Here is an 18,772-nt window from a genome sequence, read left to right on the forward strand (position 1 = left end):
AGCGAAATGTTTGCTTTCTGTACCTGGTCACTTTCCACCTTCCAGCTGGATGTGTGGACTGGATGTAAAGCATCTCTACCAGCAGTTAGAACTTCTTCAACTCTAGTAATACATATTTGAAAAGACTTCTGTCCCTGACTGTAGTGATTTCTCCAGTACTGAAGCAGGCCAGTTTGCAAGTAGTTAGATCTTTAGGCCGATCTTTATTCTAGATGTGAATATAAAATACTAATTCCAAGTTCTGGATCAGGAAGACATTTGAATAGACATAAATAAGGAGCTAAGAAATGAATTTATTCACAGTTAAATGAAAAAGTATATGGAAATCTAACAAAATCTTTAGTAAGATTATATTCTACTTTCTTTAAGAAAAGAAGAAAGAAAAATACATTCCAAGGGCCTTTTTGTCATTTTGTTTTCATTAGTGGAGCAGCTTTAAAATATAATTACTTTTTTTTTCATTTAAACCTGTGAAACTAACTTATTTCTCTACAGAACACATATACCAATGCAGATAAGCTCCTAGAAGCAGCAGAACAGCTCGCTCAGACTGGGGAGTGTGACCCGGAGGAAATTTATCAAGCTGCCCATCAGCTCGAAGACCGGATACAGGATTTTGTTAGGCGTGTGGAGCAACGCAAGGTCCTGCTAGACATGTCTGTGTCCTTTCACACTCACGTTAAAGAGGTAAAACTTCAAGCCTTAAAACTGGTATTATCTAATGTTGCTTTCATTGTTGGATCCTTGCCATAGGACATAATGAAAACCCTTATTGTATGATGAATTTCACTTTTACAAACTTACTGAGTTTGTAATTCACTGTGGATTGTGGGCTGGGGTAGGGTGGTGGTTCTGTTTAAGGATTTAATTATTAATTAATTTTTTATTTTTATTTTTTACTTTCAGAAGCAGTTTCTGCCTCCTTTGTTTTGCAAGTGCACATGCTTGTTCTGTCATGGGAAGGGGGGGAGGGTCAGATCAGGGAACTGGTGCAGCTAAAACACAGCATTGCGGGGGGAGATACTGTGCACTTGTCATTTTTTTTATATCCAACCAGCTCTCCAGTTGTCTGACTTACCATGGTTAGACTGACATGGTTCAGGAGACTGAAATGTATGGCAGAAGCACAAGGCTACTTAAAGCAACCCTGCTGCCCGGAGAGATTTTGGTTCTTTGTCTATTTTGTTCATTGCATTTTTATCTTGTATATTGACAGTTCTTTGCAAACTAAAGAGCTTATCTGATAATGACAATGGTTTGCCTCATATTTGCAATTTTTAGTCTTCTTCAAAGCTTGAACTGATATACCAGGAAAAAGAAAATTCAGCCAAACAATTTTCAGCAAGTTCATTTTTTTGCTCGAATTCAGAACACAGATCATGTGAATTTATAAGCTCATGGGAGAGGGTGGAACAGGCTACAACAAAAATAAGGACTTCAGTAAGGCATTTTAGTTACCATAGTGGCAAATTTTGACAACTTTAGGTCACTTGGTTTCTCTTTGGAGCTCATGTTAAATCTCGGTGTTGAAACTTGGTGAAAATACAAAAAGATTCTGGATCACAGCATGTCCTGGTATGTATTCCTTCCCTTCACTGTGCATTGAGAAATGGTCTGTTCAGTGGTATAGTATTCTAAGTAGCTTCTTCAGCAAAACCTTGTGGAGCATAGGAGTGGGAGTTTTTTGTGTGTGAAACATCTGCTTTACACTTGAAACAAAAGCACAAGGCAGTTGGTCTTTGAAGGAGGTCAGGATTAAATTACTTTTTAGCTCTAGACATGAGTACATAGCTCCCCCATCAGTTTTCTGTTAGATGCTTCCTTGCCAATACTTTCCCAGGGCTCTGCTTGTTCAAACCAAATATAAATGCTGTTTCATAAACTATCCTTAGGGGGCAGCTTTTTCGTTTCACTTTCTCAAGCACATGGCACTGATCCATTACCTGTTATGAAGCACAGGAGCAGTCAGATGCTGAAACATGTTCATTTTTTCTATATATTTCTTCATTACCTGTTTTTCTTAGAGCAACAGCTGGAATGGTTTTTAAATGGAATACAGTTGGTTGTAGTGATGAAAGATGGAGACTGTAAAAGGATTTGCTTTCAAAAATCCAAAAAACTGAAAAGCAGACTAATCTGTGAGTCACTGTTGAGTAATTCTGGGAGGCTGATCCAGATGTGCTGGCATGTTGCCACTGCTCCCCTAGATAATAATGTTTTATTGAAAAGGAAAAAAAAAATCTGTATTTTGATTTATTACTTTGGGAAAATGGATATTATTTTGAGTCTGTAAGCACACACAGCTGTTACTGTGGTAGCCTTTTTGCAGCCTGGACTTTGGGGAAAAGGTGCTGTAGTGGCTGATGTGCATATGTTGATTTTTTTGTTTTTGTCATGTGGACGACCTTTATAATTAATAAAATAAGGAAAATTTTTAAAAGTACTTATTTATGTAAGGAAGGCTGTGTTTTTATTTATTTACATTCTACTTAAAAAATACAGATGAGAGAGTGAGATGCATGGTTCATATTTAGGAGACTAGTCCTTTGGTTCAGGTGCAAACAAATAGCAAGCTCAAAGCTGTCTTGTGCTTTCTGTGTTCTGATCTGTTTTCAAGAGCATGTTGTTTGTTATCAAACATGCATGTGGAGCACTGAGAAGGCATCACAAAGCAGATGGAAGATAAAAATGCCCTAAACCTGAAAGTCATCCATGCTTTATTGGCAGGAGAATTGTGTTTCTCTGGCAGGATGTGGGAAATCACTGAATAAATCAGTGCATACCTGTAAGACACGTAACCTTTCTGCTGTATTGTGAAGAAGTTAATGTGCACACTTAGCTGGTGAAGAGAGGAGTTCAAGTAATAGGATAATATTAGCTGTTGAACCAGAAAGAGGTGCTTCAGTTGTTAAGTAAAAAAGAATACAGAAAAGTCCAACACCAAAAAATCCAACCCACCAACCAATCAACCCTCAAAACACAAAAAACCCCCAAAGAAATCAAAACACCACCAATGCATTTTGCCCTTCAAGTATTCAGGGTGAATTTTGTCTCTTGTATCTTTTTTGTGTTTTCCTGGTAAGAAAATAGATATGAAGAGTTAAAACCCTGTTTATATGTGACAGTTTGGAGGGAGCCACAGAGCTGAGAAAAGCTGTTTGTCTGAGTTATTGGCTATTTTGAGAGTTTGAAATCTGGCTCTGATATCCATCAAATCCCTTGATTTTTTTGAAGTAGGATGTTTTAGTGTGTTTTATTTTTTCCCCAGAAATACTTCATGTTGAATGAATGCTTCTCATCTGGATGAGAGCATTCCAATACAACTTCTCCCCTGTAGATTTACATAACCTTTATACCTGACACAGAATTTGTCTACAACTTTTCCCAGCTTCCCTGGGAAGCATCAGCCCTTCAGTGTCTGCACAGTACTCTTTTTCTGCTCATGCTTAGTAAATCAGCACAGTTTCTGCTTTCAGAAGCAATGTGTTTGCCACGAAACACTCATCCTGGAAGTAACAGACTTTTGCTATACCTGTGCACAAAGCGGCTGTGTGGTATGTATGCAGCAGCCTGTTATGACGCACTGTCATATTACTGTCTGTCTTGAACATTTCCAGAAGTTTTTTAGTGAGGTAGTTACAAGCTGGTAGAGGTCTCTGTGGTTTACAAACATGAAAAAACAACATAAAAGTTCTCAGACTCCTCATAGATTAACCTCAGTAGACAACATTTCTCAGTGGGGAAAAAAGGATGTATTCAGGGAAGACAGAAATACAGTGTTGTGTAATGGTATCACTCATTTTGGTTAGTGGTGATCTGAGAAAATCGGTTGCTTGCTGTATATAGATTGTGATGCTTTTACGTTATTACTAGTTTTAAAGTTGTAAGGTTGTGAATATTGATTTTTAGTAAGACATTTCGATCTATAAGCCAAACTTCTCAGTAAGTGATGTACTGAAGTTAAGCTGTGCACTGGCAAGCTTTAAAAATGTTTGGGATCATAAATATCCCTGTCAGCATCTATGCATTGAAAGTACTGTGTCCTGACAGATGCCCAGCCTGAGGATGAATAAAATACAACTTAACATCTGAAACTGACCATTGCAAGACAGTGAAACCTTTATGACTTTTGTGCCTTTTGACATTTAATAATATGGCAAGGTATATGGTGAGAAAAAAGTTGCACAGATAAAAGATAACATTTCTTGAATAAACAGTTATCAGAAATGGTTGTGTGCAAAACACAGGAGCAGGAGTCTCAATAGTCTTTGCTGTGAAATGTGTCACAAAGTAGAGATGAACAGCATTTTGGTCTGAGTTCAAACTCTTCTGCGCACAAAAATACTGATGTGCGCACACGCTCTCTCCAAAATGTCTCTCTCAGCAGCTATGAGTGGGAAGACTGAAATCCTGTCCAAGCCAGGTGTTTGTTGTAGTGCCAAAGTAGAGCAACAGATATTTTCCTGACAGGAGTCAAGTGTGGGAATACAGACCAGGCTGACTGTAAGTGGAAGAGAATGATCTCTTAAAAGCCTGTTATTTTTTTGCATATAACCTTTTGTGTGTATTCTGGCAAGTTGATGATAAAATAGCTCAGAGCACTTTTTATGTATACACAATATGCTTAATGGTGTTAGTAGAAGATGTGTCTCTTCTTTTTTTGTCTTGCTTAAGCTAGATTTTGCTCTAGAATAGACCAAGGTTGAAATAAAGAGAAGGGAAGTGGAACTGGCTAAGTTTTCAAATAAAAAGCCTTCATTACCAAAGTAATGAACAGTAGTCTGTGCAAGCTTTCGAAAACAGGTGGCAGCATTTTGAGGGTGCCAGTGCATGGGGAAGGCAGAGGAGGCCTTACTCTGGCCACAGTGCTGCCCGTACATTCATATCTAGCTATGAGGCATGTCTATTTGATTCAAAAAAGCTTGTTGATAATGTTGATTATGGTCTTGCTTTGTCTCACTGCCAGAAATATGCTCTCCTTTGCATTATCCAGTATGGAAGGGTGTCCATGACACAGCGGTGCATTCCTTTCATCGTGGGGTGAATCCTGAGATGACAGACCTGCTCTTGTGGTTGTCTGTCACTCCTGGGTATTTGATCCTTCTGTGCCGGTGGTCTACAGGTTAAATTTGCATGTCATAATAAGGCTGCCCTCTCCTGTGTGTGCCCTTTCCAGGCAACAGAGCATCTTCTGGATTGCCCCCGTCTAAGTGTAAAGGCTCTGTCTCTTGGGCTTGTGCTTCTCTAATATTTTAATTGTGTCATTATAGCACAGCAATGCTCAATGTGACAGGTCTGGCAAAAGATATGAAGTGCAGTCTCTGGCCGGTCTTTTGCTGATCATCTTGAGTCTGAGAGCTGAGGAGGACACTTTTTAAATTTGAAATGAGAAACACATTCAGTGGCTGCACACTCAAGGGTGTTGTGGCTTACTGCTTCAGTAGGACTGGAATCCAGTTACCCAGCACAGCTTTTTTTCTCTCTTGAGCTTTTCAATACTGGTAGCTACTTGGCATGGAAAAAGGGATGAAGTTTAAGTCCAAGTGCTACTGAAATAGCACTAAGTGCTTGGTAAAAGTGAGGCAGAAGTAGGCCTTTATACTGTATTAAGCCAAGGTATAGACATTTTTGTCTTGTTTGGGTAAGAAATGGGAGAAGTGTTAACAGGATAGTAAGTAGTTGGTGTAATTTTAGGAAGATGTGAGCAACTTGGTTTCGCTTAAAGGATGAATTTATGCTGAATAGGAAATTAATTCCTTTATAACCATAGAATAGATAGGGATATTTGAAGCTTTTAAAGATAATTCTATCTAGTTAAAAAAAATACAGGCATTTAAAATCCTGAATATCACTGAAAGACCCTGGAAGACAAACTCCAGGGGGTTTAACATCTTACGGGTTTTGTTTTTAAAAAGATGCATTTTCTGTCTGCTGCATGTCCTGAAAGCCAAAGCTTACAGGCAGAGATACACACATTAGCCCCTTTCTGCATCTAGCTATACTTGTTGGGGAATACTATCAACATTTGACCCTGTACAAATAATAGCTCCTTCAGTAACTGTGCCTGTGGTAATACACATGCTGCAACACTGTGCTGGGGGACGGAGGCAGAAAGAGGAATTTGCAGTTTTTACATGCAGAAACTGCGTGCCTTTCTTTGCCTGGCCTGCTGAAAAGGCAGACTTCATATCCAAAAGCCATTATTATAAAAATGAAAAAATTAATGGTGAAAGATGGATATTTTACTTTTATAAAATATCTCTGTGCTTACGGGGAAGGTATTAACTCGAAAATAATTGTTCTCTGATTACATTCAGCAAAATACAGAAGGGTCTTATTTAACTGCAGTCTTTCAGGAGATGGCTGAGATGGGACTTAAATGGATAGAGGCCCATGATGGAAACACTGCAACTTCCAGGATGTTGCAGACAATTAAAATAATACCATCTCAGTGACTAATGGCATGCTCCCAAGAACTTAGGAAAGAGGTAGTACAGGATGCAGGCTCATTCAAGCAGATGTTTCTTAGTCTGTGCTATATTTAGATCACAAAAAAAAAATCTTCTGGGTGAAACATTTGCCTGTCAGGGATTCAGAATTTTATTTCCCTCTCCAAATAAGATAAGATGCAAAGAGCAGATCTAAAGAGCAGAAGCCTCCTGTGACTGGATTGAGTTATGTATATAGCTGTCTTGCCACTGGATAAAGTTCTTACTGAGGTCTCAGGACTTGATGGTTTGTTTAGGGATCTTCGTGGTGCTTCTCTTAGAAAGAATAGAAAAAGACATGACTGGAAGTTGCTCAGAGTTCACACCAAGAGAAAGTTAATAGTTTCTTAATGATGAGAAGTTTGTGGGTTTTTTCCCAGTGGGTTTTTGTTGCCAAGCTCTCTTTTATGGATAATGGGTTACCTCAAAAAGTCATTGCACTGTAAAATCTGCAGTTCTGCACTGCCGAACATGTATGGGTAAGCTGTAGTCTCCGTTCACTCTCTGCTGTAAACTGTTTGCTTTCTTTTGGCTTTGCTGTGCAACCTTTTACAGTCTTCATCCTTAATTTTGTATGTGAAAACAAGGTAATTTACGTAATTTCCAGTATATCCAGGGCTCATTCTGGTTTGAAAGCTGTAGAGAAGCCAGCTGGCTATTGCCACCCATTATGAATTAAGCTCCTCTCAGTTTGTATGAATTTGTATCCAGCTTTAATAACCTGACATCTTTTTTTTTCATCTATGGTGGCTTTATTATAACTTTTGTGTATAAACACCAAGATTATTTTGAGGGGAAGCTGTTTGTCAGAAACTTGCTTGGGGGAAAAGTGTAAAAAGCTTATTTGGTAATCTGTCAGAGTAACTTTTGCTATGGAAGTGTCACAGAGCCGTTTAGTCACTTCATAAATGGCTTAAATTGTTCCACTTTCAACAGCGTATGAATCAAAGCTAGGCAAGTAATGCATACTAATTACTCTCCTTCTCTTTCTGCACATTCGTGAAATGTTTTTCCTTCCCAAACAGTGGACAATTCAACTAATGAGCTAGGGAAATGAAATACATTTTTGAGGCCTTTGGTACCCCGGGGGCAAGATACTGTGTTTATAGTCATGGTGTGCTGGCCAGGCACTAAGTCAGTCAGCATAACACTTTGTTGTACTGGCACCTATGTCTTTCTGCTAAAGGCAGGTGGTGTTGCCCTGAACTGGCTATGCAGAGGGAGAAGTCTGCTTGTTCTGTGTTGTGTTGGTCTCTAGCATCCAGAGTGAGCTTTAAGGGAATTATTCACATGCGCAGTACATCACCAGTCCAGCACTTTAAGTTTTGTTGCTCCCACTAGGTCTTTTCCACTCAGGTATAGAAATGAATGAAGTGTATGTGAAGAATAAAAAATGAAGAGGTGAGGTGTATTCCTTGTGTGGGTCTAACACAACACAGCTGCAAAAAACATATTGCAAAAAATTGAAATGATTCTCAGACCTGTCTTGAGCTGCAGTACGGGTACTTTTAAGGGATCCAAGGGGCAAACTTGATATAGTCCTAGAGACTCAAAATGGTTTTAGTGCCAGTTGCTCTGGCATTAAATGTGTTATAAACATCTGTGAAAGTTGGGCCTCTTATAGGCAACGTAGTAAGCATGAAGTGTAGAGGTCTTCCAGCCAGCATCAAGCACATTGCAGAAAACAACGAAGTGTTACTCTCTAATGTATGTATTTGCACAGTTGCAGGGTGTACTAGTTGTATGTAGATAGATACCAGCTCACTTGAAAGGTCTCTGACTTAATGCCCTGTTAGTATGATTCAGACATAAACTTCATAAGCTAAGAGAGGAATAAATACATGTCCTCTAGGCATTGAAACATGAGTAAAGTTTTCAGGTTGTATTGTCAGACTTCTTGCTCTTAAGTTTCATTTGTCTCCAAGTTAAAGTTGCATTCCAAAGTATGCATTTGGTTATGCTGGAATGAATGTTGAAGAGTGCTTCTGACCCACTTGTTAAGTTCTATTGATTTGTGCTCCTTTTAATAAGAAAGACTGCTGTGCCTTGAGCTTGTGGTGTTGACGGTTGTGGAGTTGCATTCAGATTTGTGACAAGCATTGTCTTTGAAGCATATGAGTAGTCAGAATAACAGTGTATGAATAGGCAGTTCTGGTTTGGGGAGGAGGGGTAGTAGATTTGTAGAAAAGAGTCTGGTTAAATGTCATTAGTTCTTCCCAATTGTGAAAATTTAACCTATAGCTTGGTTTACTCAAAACCCACCTAAGGAGGCATATAAGACTATGAGATACAAAAACTAGCATTTGATTTTAAAACAAAGCTTCAAAGGAACTGATTAATCAAGATTTAGAATTCTTCACTGAATTTTCTGTTTTAATGAAGCTCTGTTGGTGGTTAGGAAACCTTTATGATCAGAACATTATACAAACAGCAGCATGAAATGGGTAGAAAATGTTAAGCAAAGAAATAAAGAAAACATTTGGTTGACTGTCTTTGGAAATTAAGCCAGTTTTGATTGCTTAGTGTCTGTGTTTTGACAATGTTAACATTTTAATTAAGTTCAATGTATCTGTAAAATTTTTAAAGGCAGAGACTGAATGTCATCAAAAGAACTAATACTTACAATCAGATCAGAGTTATTCTATCAGGATAAAAAAATAAAAGCTCTAATCATTGTTCTCGGAATTGCAGCATTTGGGATGGGATGGTAAAATAGACAGGAGGGACTGGGTTTGAGTGTTTCCTGTGAGAGCAGCTGTTCCACCGTGCTGTTAGTGCTGCTCATGAGGGTGTTGCAGGAGACAGCCGTGCTCCCTCTATTCAAGCAGCGTTTTTATCAGTTCTACAATAGATGTCTGATGGTAACTTTCACACAGAGCTTAAGATGCAACAGCTTCCCTCATAAAATTGTGGAAAAGATCACTGTGGGGTTCAAGTGACCCACAGTGATACCTGGGTAGTATACACCTAGGGATTTTTGTGTAAGCTGCAGCGCATGGGCAGTTTGGAGCAGTTTTGCACATGTGAAGCAGGGAGGAAAAATGCTGAATTAACTGGTAGAATTGCATATGATGATTTTTGTTGTAATAGCGTGAAATTGAAATCAAGAGGGCAAACACAACATGATACAACAATAACTTCACACATCTGGTTTGTCTCTGTATTTTGTTTTCTAAAATGCCCTTTCTTTTTCCTTTTTTTGAAGGCCACTGAAGAGTGTTATGTTGTCTGTGTGCATGTGTCAGCCTGGCAGTGCAAATTTGATGGTGGCTACAATACATCTCCCTTCCTTCCTTCCTTCCTTCCTTCCTCTCTTCTCTCAGGGAGTGTTACCATAGCATTTTTCTCCCAGGGACTCTTGCGCAGAGCTGCAGATGGGATTCTCTCTATGAACTCTGTGCTGCTCAATCGGATACGCTTCGTTCTGTAGAAGGAAAATGGGAAAGAAAGGGTGACTTAGCAACACGGATAAAGCTTTCCTGGTATTTCCAAGAAACGAAAACTATTTGAAACAAAGGCTTGTTTTCATTAATATGAAGATGGGATTTTTCTATCAAGAAAAACAAATCCTCTTTTTCCCTGCCACCTCAGTCTGTTTTCTCTTGTCCAGTGAGACTGGTTTGGAATAGTGACTGCCTGATCCTTGGGCTTACATTTCTTGCTTTTTCCCTCTCCTTTAGCTGTGGACGTGGCTTGAAGAGCTACAGAAGGAACTGCTTGATGATGTCTATGCTGAGTCTGTGGAGGCTGTTCAAGACCTGATTAAACGTTTTGGTCAACAACAACAGACTACTCTGCAGGTTACAGTCAATGTCATAAAAGAAGGTGAAGATCTTATACAGCAACTAAGGTAAAACAGATTCTTATTTCAATCTCTTCTCATGTTCATCTGATGTTCTGTGAGGCTTTTTCTGTTTTGAGGGTAGAAGTAATGTGTACAAGATATGACCTATACTAAAACTTGTAAATATTAGGACTACAATGATTTTTCATGCAGTACTGACTCTAACCTCTATTTACAGGAAGCTCAGCTTATAAACATTATCTCCACAAGAAGGAGATTTTGTTTACAAACAAAATTTTGTTTATCCTTTTTGATAGGAGCAATTGTATGTCTTTGTAGTCTGACATGCAGGGCTCCACAGTGTTTGGAGTTTTGAGCAGCAGCCTTTTTATAAAGAGACACTTGAATTTGTTTTGCAGACTGATAAGTAACTTCACTGTAGTAAAGCCCATCAGTTTGCAGTCCATTTCATTCAGCAGCAATCTGAATAAATAAATTTGGACCACAGCTGCTCTGGTACATGTCTCCTTTCTGCAGGAGATTAGCATGTCTGAATTTGCAGGTTTTATACTCAAGTAAAAGATTAAGTAATTTTTTTTAGTTGACTAATTTGGATTTTCTTTTAGTGCTAGGAACATTCAGTAAATAGCTATCATATGCCACTTCTTTTCACAGTGGAAGGGTTTGTCTCTGATTTGAAATTTTACCTTTCCTGTAAACAGAATGTCTTTACATGATGAATAGGCCAAAAAATGAAAGTAATAAAATTTCCTAACGCTTTTTCAAATACTAAAACATAATTCAAATTTTTATTTACAAAGATGTACAGACTTAGCTTTTGTGTAATATGGCTTGCACTAACCTTATCTGAAACAGGCTTATATTTTGTGGTCATGTATAGCATCCAAATTGTATGGGGTTTTATTCAATAATACTCTTTTTTTCTTCCTCCTCCCCTCTCTCTGCTTCGAATAGGGATTCTGCCATTTCTAGTAATAAGACCCCCCATAACAGCTCGATCAACCACATAGAGACAGTTCTGCAGCAGCTGGATGAGGCCCAGTCTCAGATGGAGGAGCTTTTTCAAGAACGCAAGATCAAACTTGAGCTATTTCTGCAGCTCCGCATATTTGAAAGAGATGCAATAGATGTGAGTGTCTGCTTTTGGGCTTGAACTGCACAGGCTTCTCTTGTGTACAAACGTTTATGCTGAGATTGTTGTGTGGTTCCAGTAGCATGTGGCTCAAATGACTGATAGACTTAGTTCTTGCCTAACCTGTCTTGTATGTGAAAGTGTCAGAAGAGTGCAGAGCTGAGCTTTTTGGTAATAACTCAAGCTCTGGTTGGCTCTCAGTGCATCTTTAAGCAAGCATCTAGTAAAATCATGATGTGTCAGTTGCTTTGTCTGGTAAATTCAATTTGAATATCAAACTGCCTTGATATATCTAGTATGCCTACAGTTATTATGAATAAGACTTGCAAGATAGTTTTGTACAAACTCTCTGAACTGGTGCTTTGTAGTAGCACCCCTCTTCTCTTTCTTTTGCAAATCAGCAGTCTTTTTTCATTTTGTAGCTACAAGTAGTGTTTGGAATTATGTCTTAATCTTTGGGGGTGTTGTATGGGCTGTCTGTTGTTTTTTTTTAAGTAAGATTTTTTTTCACCCCAGAAATAATTCAAAAGCAGTTCTAGTGCCACACCCCTGCAAAACTTCAAGTTTTGAAACTGTTCAAACTTTGAAGGAGAGTTATAGCTTATCAGTTGTAGAGTTTCTGTTTGTATGCAGGGACATGTACAAACAGACATGAAACTCCCCAGGGGGCTTAGGTTAATAGAATTGCATTATAAAGCTTCATCTAAGTTCATATGACTTTTGTAAAACCACTAGTGCTGTACACAGTGACTGATACCAAGTTGGTGCCTCAGAAGGTTCAGGGTTATCTATTGGTAAATGGTCATAATTGAGTATATAATGACTTGTCTCAAGGTTTTGGAAATCAAGAGTTACAATGATAATTCTGCCTCTTTGCTTGTGTATTTTAAAAGCTGCAACTGTTGTTTATAAAACTCCTGGTTGGTTGGTGCGAGGGCGAAGAGGCAGTTGGCAGAAGTGATAGCTTTTCAGGTTTTACTGTTTTTATGTCTTAAAATCAGGATTAGATGTCTTTGCTGAAGTCTGGTTTGGCTAAGCACCTTGTTAAGTGCAATGCAGGAATAGACAGACACAGTTCCTTGATCAGTGCCCATAGAGGAAGTGAGAGTGTGTGCTCCGCAGTAATAACTCTGGTGTAAAGGAAAAATAAGAAGGTTTTTCTTGCAATTTTGCAATTCACAGTGGCCTGCAGAGAGTTTGCTACTTTGATTATGAGAGTAGCTGTCTCAAATATGCTTACAGTCTTTGCAGGAGTAATCTGCAGTGCTCGATGTCTGTGAGATGTTCTCATAACACTTTTACTGAGGAAATGACAGATGTGGGGCAATGCATACCAAGAAAATTAATGGAAGAATTAATTGTGATAAATGTTTGAGTGAAGTTCATGATTAAGGTGATTGCTCTCTGTAGGTTACATAAGACAGGATTCTACAAGAGCAAAAGACTCATTGTGGGAGCCTGGCTTAACAGATGTGTTCTAGTCCTGCAGTGCAGGACAGCACCTGCATAGGTGGTAGTACTTCTTGTACTGTTATTTGGTGATGCCCATAAGATTTTTCATTGGAAAGCTGCAAACCCTAACTTCACAGAATAGAATAAACTGAGTTGGAAGGAACCCACTAGGATCATCGAGTCCAATTCCTGGCCCTGCACAGGGCACCCCAGGAATCACACCATGTACATGAAAGTGTTGTCCAAATACTTCTTGAACTCAGACAGGCTTGGTGCTGTGACCACTTCCCTGGGGAGCCTGTGCCAGTGCCCAACCACTCTCTGGGTGAAAAACCTTCTCCCGATATCCAACCTAAACCTCCTCTGACTCAGGTTCATGCCGTTTCCTCGAGCCCTGTCACTGGTCATGAGAGTGAAGAGATCAGTACTTGCCCCTCCAGTTGCCCTCGTGAGGATGTTGAAGACCACATTAAGGTCTCTCCTCAGTCTCCTCCAGACTGAACAAACCAAGTGACCTCAACCACTCCTCATACGGCTTCCCCTCTGGACTCTTCACCATCCTTGTGGTCCTCCTTTGGACACTCTTTAATAGCTTAGTGTCTTTTTCAGGTTGTGTTGCCCAAAACTGCACACACTTGGCAGGTCTTGCTTTTTCTAAAGCTGATACTTGGCATGTGTTACATTTTGACATGTACAACATAAAGCAAAGCACCAATTACAGCTGTTGAAAGAGTTGGTGTAATTTGTCTATACAACTTGGAAATAAAAATTGTGCTTATTTTAGATTGATGAAGAGTCCTCCAGGGAAGAAAATTACCCTGGCTGCAGAGTATCTTCAGCAAAATGTTTATTGTTTTGCTGTCTCTGTCCATGTCCTCTCTGCTTCCTCAGCAAAGCACACTTCTCTTTTCCCTCTCCCTGAAGGCAGACATCTGTTCAGGAACTTCCAGGAAGAAGTTTCAGGTCAGTTGTTTGAAAGCAATAGCTCAGCTGAAGTAACTTGATAATGAGGAGGAGCCAGATGCCAGCTAGGAGTTTACGGACCTTGTTTTGACCTTCTCTTTCCTTGAGGATTTTGTGTGGCTGGTCCAGTCAATTAAGACTTGGCTATAAGAGCAGTTCATTCAGGGGAGTATCCTCTGAGGACAGCTTTTCTGGAAGGCAAGTAGTGTTTTTAGCTTGTGTTAGTGCTTGCAAAATAACACAGGCTAAAATGGGAGAAAGGACTTTTCTAGCACTGCAGGATCATACCGTGCAGCTGTGCTTCTGAGGGCAGTGGTAAGATTTGCTGCCAGGGTTAGTTCCCTTCTTCTCCTTCCTCTCCCCTTATTATTTGCTGTTAAAATACTCTGTTTCTTTTATCTTACAGCTTTTCAGATACTCCTGCTCTTCTGAAATTGATGTAACCGCAGTAGTCTGTTTTGCCCCTTCTCTTAGCATACAAACTTGACCTTCTCTATCCTTAGCAGGATTTTAAGTGCCATTGGTGGTGAGATATTTGAAGCACTCCTTTGTAAACGCCTGTGTTAACTAAAGACAAGAATGAGCAAAACAGTGTAGGTGAAGAGTCCCTTGCTGGTGTGAGGAAGATGTGTATGAACTTAGCCAGTGAGAAGGTAACACTGGTGGCAATGTATGCAGTCCAAAATGTGTTTGTTTCATCCATGTCTGTGCACTTCTGCATGTCTGTAACTTAAATGCCTCGAGGCCTATGCCAGAGCTCTACACAGAGCATACCACACACTTTTCAACTCACAGCTTTATCTCAACTCTATTTTTAGACCACACTTACAAGATGCCTGTTAAGTTACACAGCTGAAAAGACGAGGATGCAAAGTGCTGGATCACAGAGACCTAACTCTTCTCCCTTTCCCATTTTTCCTTTTTCTTTCTCCCTAGCACATAATATTTTCCCGGTCTTGGTTAGTGCTCAGTTGATACCAGGAATGCTAGTTAGACTCTTCTGAGAAGAGACCTGTGGTTCTTCTTTCCCACTCGGTGTGAAAGAGTCGGCATCCCTTCTGATTTATAGCCTGCCTTATTTTCTATCAGCGTTACCTTTAGTTTAACAAAACATGGGAGTGTCAGGCAGCTCAGAATCTGCACTAGGAACTTCTTGAACATACGCTATGGTAAGTAGTTAGGCCGTGTTTATGCTGGGATGTCTATGCCCTGAGAGCAGTATGAATTTGTGATTCAGTTACTTTAGATGTCTATTAGTCATTAATCTTTGTTCTGTTTGTTTACTGCTAATTGTCTTGACAAAACTTGACAAACAAAATAGGAGCCTGCTTACCCTAAAAGTGTTGCCTGTAAAACAGAACTCAAGGGAAAGCATTGACGAGTGTGGGCAGAGGGGGCTTGGTGCATGGTTTTTTGGTATTAATTCTGCCTCAGAGCATTTCAGATTTGCATAGTGGTTGCAACGGCTGAAATAGATCACCTTGCACTACCTAATTACTGCTGAAAAAAATGTAAATATTACTGCCATTGTTAGGGAACCTGGCAGTGATGGTCACTGATAACTTATCTTTTGAATGAGTCTGGGAATATGCTAGCATTATTTATTTGAGTTGTGGGCTTCCTGGTTTTTTGAAGGGGAAAAGGGATGTATTGGTCTTGTTCAGAGTGTTTCAAACTGCTTTAAACAATGTATGTGCCTTGATCTTAACCATGGGGTTGTATGAAATAGCATGGGAAGGAGCTACAATTCCTAATGGTCAGTTGTTGTTCTTTGGGGGCACTATCACTGAAACCTCCTGGTTGAGGTGACACACAGTACTGACCTCTTAAAATTAGTTGTCGTTCCTTTCAGGTAGAATGAATCTTCGGATAGACTAAGAGGATATGGGGACTACAATCTATTTCATTATTATTAAAATACTGACAGCCACAGCAGTGTCATATTGTGAGCTTACTGTGTGTTTTACTTTGTTTCCACTCAATTTGCTAGTAAGAGAGGTAAGGTTGTGGTGTCTGTTCTGAAGGAAGATGGACTGGCTTTGCTTTTAAAACAGTGTCATAAATGTGCCGTGTTGAATCCTAATCCACTCTGTAATGGTGTTTAGAAAGACAGTGAAAGGTGGTGTTTTGATGGTGGAGTTTCACAACCTTCTTTAATGCTCAGATTTCTCAGTTTCACAAAGTCTAACTACAATTATTTCTTCAGGATAACCTTTGAATGTTATTAACTGACCTGGATGAAAATAAGATGCTACATCTGATTTCTGAGACCTTCTCTAGTGCAGTGGATGAAGAAACAAACATTAGATAACCTCCACTGCTTTTAATAATGAATGAACATAGAGTTTCGAAGACAAGTGGGGAAGAGCAGGTCTGAGGTGCCCAAGAACAGAAAAGCAGGGTAGCAGAAAGTAAGCAGGCTGGATTGTCAGGAAAACTTGAAGTTTTTTAAAAATGTCAGATCAGTTAAAAGGAGATGAAGAGCAGAGAGAGGTGATGAGACATGTTGGGCATGGACCAAGCAAAAAGGATATAAAGGGAACTTGTTAAGGATTTTGAAGGAGATAAAGCCTGTGTGTGTGTGTTTAGGCATTATGAGTGGTATTCCCTCTAAATAGATTGTGTGTGCGTTGTTTAAAGCCCGTGCAAGAAAGGTGAAAGAAGCTTCAAGCAGTGGCTAAAAGCTGTGTCTTCTATATATCTGTATATATCTACCTATATATCTTCCTGAATACTTTGTCCATCAGCTTTTCTGTTTTCAGTGTTACCCCTGAAACATGAGTTTCTGCCTTTTTTCACTTTGGTAGAGCTAGCTGATCAGGATTAAGGATTGTAAATAGCTACCCTAATTGTTTGGTATCTCCCATTCATGACATGGTGTGAAAACTTGAATACTTAGTGAATCAAGTAAAACTTTTGCAGAACACATTTAAAAAATTAAATAACTCACTGGTGCCACAATTTTAAAATTAATTGCTTGATGTGTCCATTTTTCTGTGCTGCCATGTGAGCAGAATGGAAAAAAGCCTTCAAGAAAGATTGTAGCTGACTACAGAAACTTTATACAGATGATTTAACTTTGCTTTCTCCTCAATTCTGTTTTTTTCTAGAAGGCTTGTTTTCCTGGAACTTCTCTTGTAGTTTAACTGTCTCAGTAACTTTGGAGGTATTATGGCCGCTTGGAAAGGGTACTGGCATCTTTCTTTTGCTGACAGCAAATGACTTTGGTTAGATATTTATTGCAGAATCACAGAATATGCCAAGTTGGAAGGGACCCACAAGGACCATCGAGTGCAACTCCTAGCCCTGCACAGGACCATCCCCAAAAGTCACACCATGTGCCTGAGACTGTCATCCAGACACCAGTTGAACTCTGTCAGGCTTGGTGCTGTGACCACTTCTTTGGGGAGAGCCTGTTCCACATCCAACCACCCTCTGTGTGAAAAACCTTTTCCTGATATCCAACCTAATCCTTCCCTGACACAGCTTCAGGCCATTCCCTTGGGTTCTGTCACTGGTCACCATAGAGAAGAAATCAGTGCCTGCCCCTCGTCTTCCCTTCACAGGGAAGTTATAGACTGCAATGAGGTCTCCTCTGAGTCTCCTCCAGGGTGAACAGACCAAGTGACCTGAGCCACTTCTCATATGTCTTCCCCTCAAGGCCCTTCACCATCTTTATTGCCCTCCTTTGGACACTCTCTAAGAGCTTAATATCTTTCTTAAGCTTAATATCTATCTTAATATCTCTATGCTCAAAACTGCACACAACATTCAAGTTGAGGCTGCACCAGTGCAGAGCAGAGAAGGACAATCCCCTCCCTTGACCAGCTGGCAATGCATTGCCTGATGCCTCCCAGGACATAGTTGGTCCTCCTGGCTGCCAGGGGACACTGCTGACATGCACTCAGCAACTTTGTTGCTAATGCCCCTTAAGTCAGAACCTGGTTTTATTGTGTCTTGCTGCATAAATAGGTATTTTCCTGTCATTTAACACCATTCACATCAGTTTGTTCCTGCTTCTGAAATTGTAGAATGCTGGAACTAAGCATACTTCCTTTTTGATATTTATAATTTTGCTTTCCCAATGAACTGCAATAGTTTGTGCCAAAACTCAGCTGAAAAGTCTGAAAAAAATTTGATTACAGGCTTGAGGAATGTGAGACAGACTTTTTTGAAGTAACTAATGCATCAGATCTGTGCTATAAGAACTCAACCCACTTTGATCAATGAGAATTGTAAGCATTATCCGTTAGCCTCAAAACCAGATTTGTATCCCAGTTAAAAGGAATATTTTATATTTCAGCCAGGCTTTGCCATATAATTTGGAAAATGCACTTGGGTGGATAGACAAGGAGGACTTATTGCTGTGATACGTACGTTAAAAAACCCCAAAACTTTTTTACCTACCTTTCTTTGGACATCTTATGATTAAGAATAAAATCCAGAATTGAATTGTAAACTGAAGTGTAGCCAAAAGATGTCAGCAATCAAATTTAGCTCTGACATTGCAGTAATATTGTAATAAAGTATGCTTTTGATTTTACACCATTCACTAAGTACCCAACCTTGTGATGAGTGTGCTTCTCAGTTGTTAGGCAGAAGTCAAAGGTGCTCACAGCCTGATGCTTCCTGCCCACAGAAGGGTAGAGCTGGCTTTGTTGTAAAAGGACTCAAAACTAGCATAATTGTAAGCTAAACTGAATCTTGATGTGTGAATTATTACTTGGTACAGTCTGAAGAATTGAAAAAATGTTTCAAATCCACATTTTCCTTTAAAAGCGGAGATAAAAACGTTTATCTGTTTCACAAGTCGTGTTGATGAAAGTGTGCCTTAAATAAGACATGGGTACCCGTAGTGTTGCAAACACTGGTTGAAGGAGAACTGTAGTGGTTCTCAAAGAGAGTCTTTTTGTTTGTTTGCCAAACGTTAAA

General features: G+C 39.5%; 1 protein-coding gene across 2 annotated transcripts in view; it reads left to right on the forward strand.

Annotated features, from left to right (window-relative positions):
• Positions 1-18,772, forward strand: part of TRIO (trio Rho guanine nucleotide exchange factor) — a 253,664-nt gene that overhangs the window by 118,251 nt on the left and 116,641 nt on the right. For both annotated transcript variants that reach the window (XM_027681616.1, XM_027681624.1), the window contains exons 11-13: positions 496-687; positions 10,169-10,338; positions 11,248-11,422. In XM_027681616.1, the coding sequence (XP_027537417.1) occupies positions 496-687; positions 10,169-10,338; positions 11,248-11,422 (537 nt within the window). The remainder of the gene's footprint in view (positions 1-495; positions 688-10,168; positions 10,339-11,247; positions 11,423-18,772) is intronic.

This window comes from Neopelma chrysocephalum, unplaced genomic scaffold, assembly GCF_003984885.1.
Source record: "Neopelma chrysocephalum unplaced genomic scaffold, ASM398488v2 Primary Assembly neopelma1_22b, whole genome shotgun sequence".
NCBI lineage: Eukaryota > Metazoa > Chordata > Aves > Passeriformes > Pipridae > Neopelma > Neopelma chrysocephalum.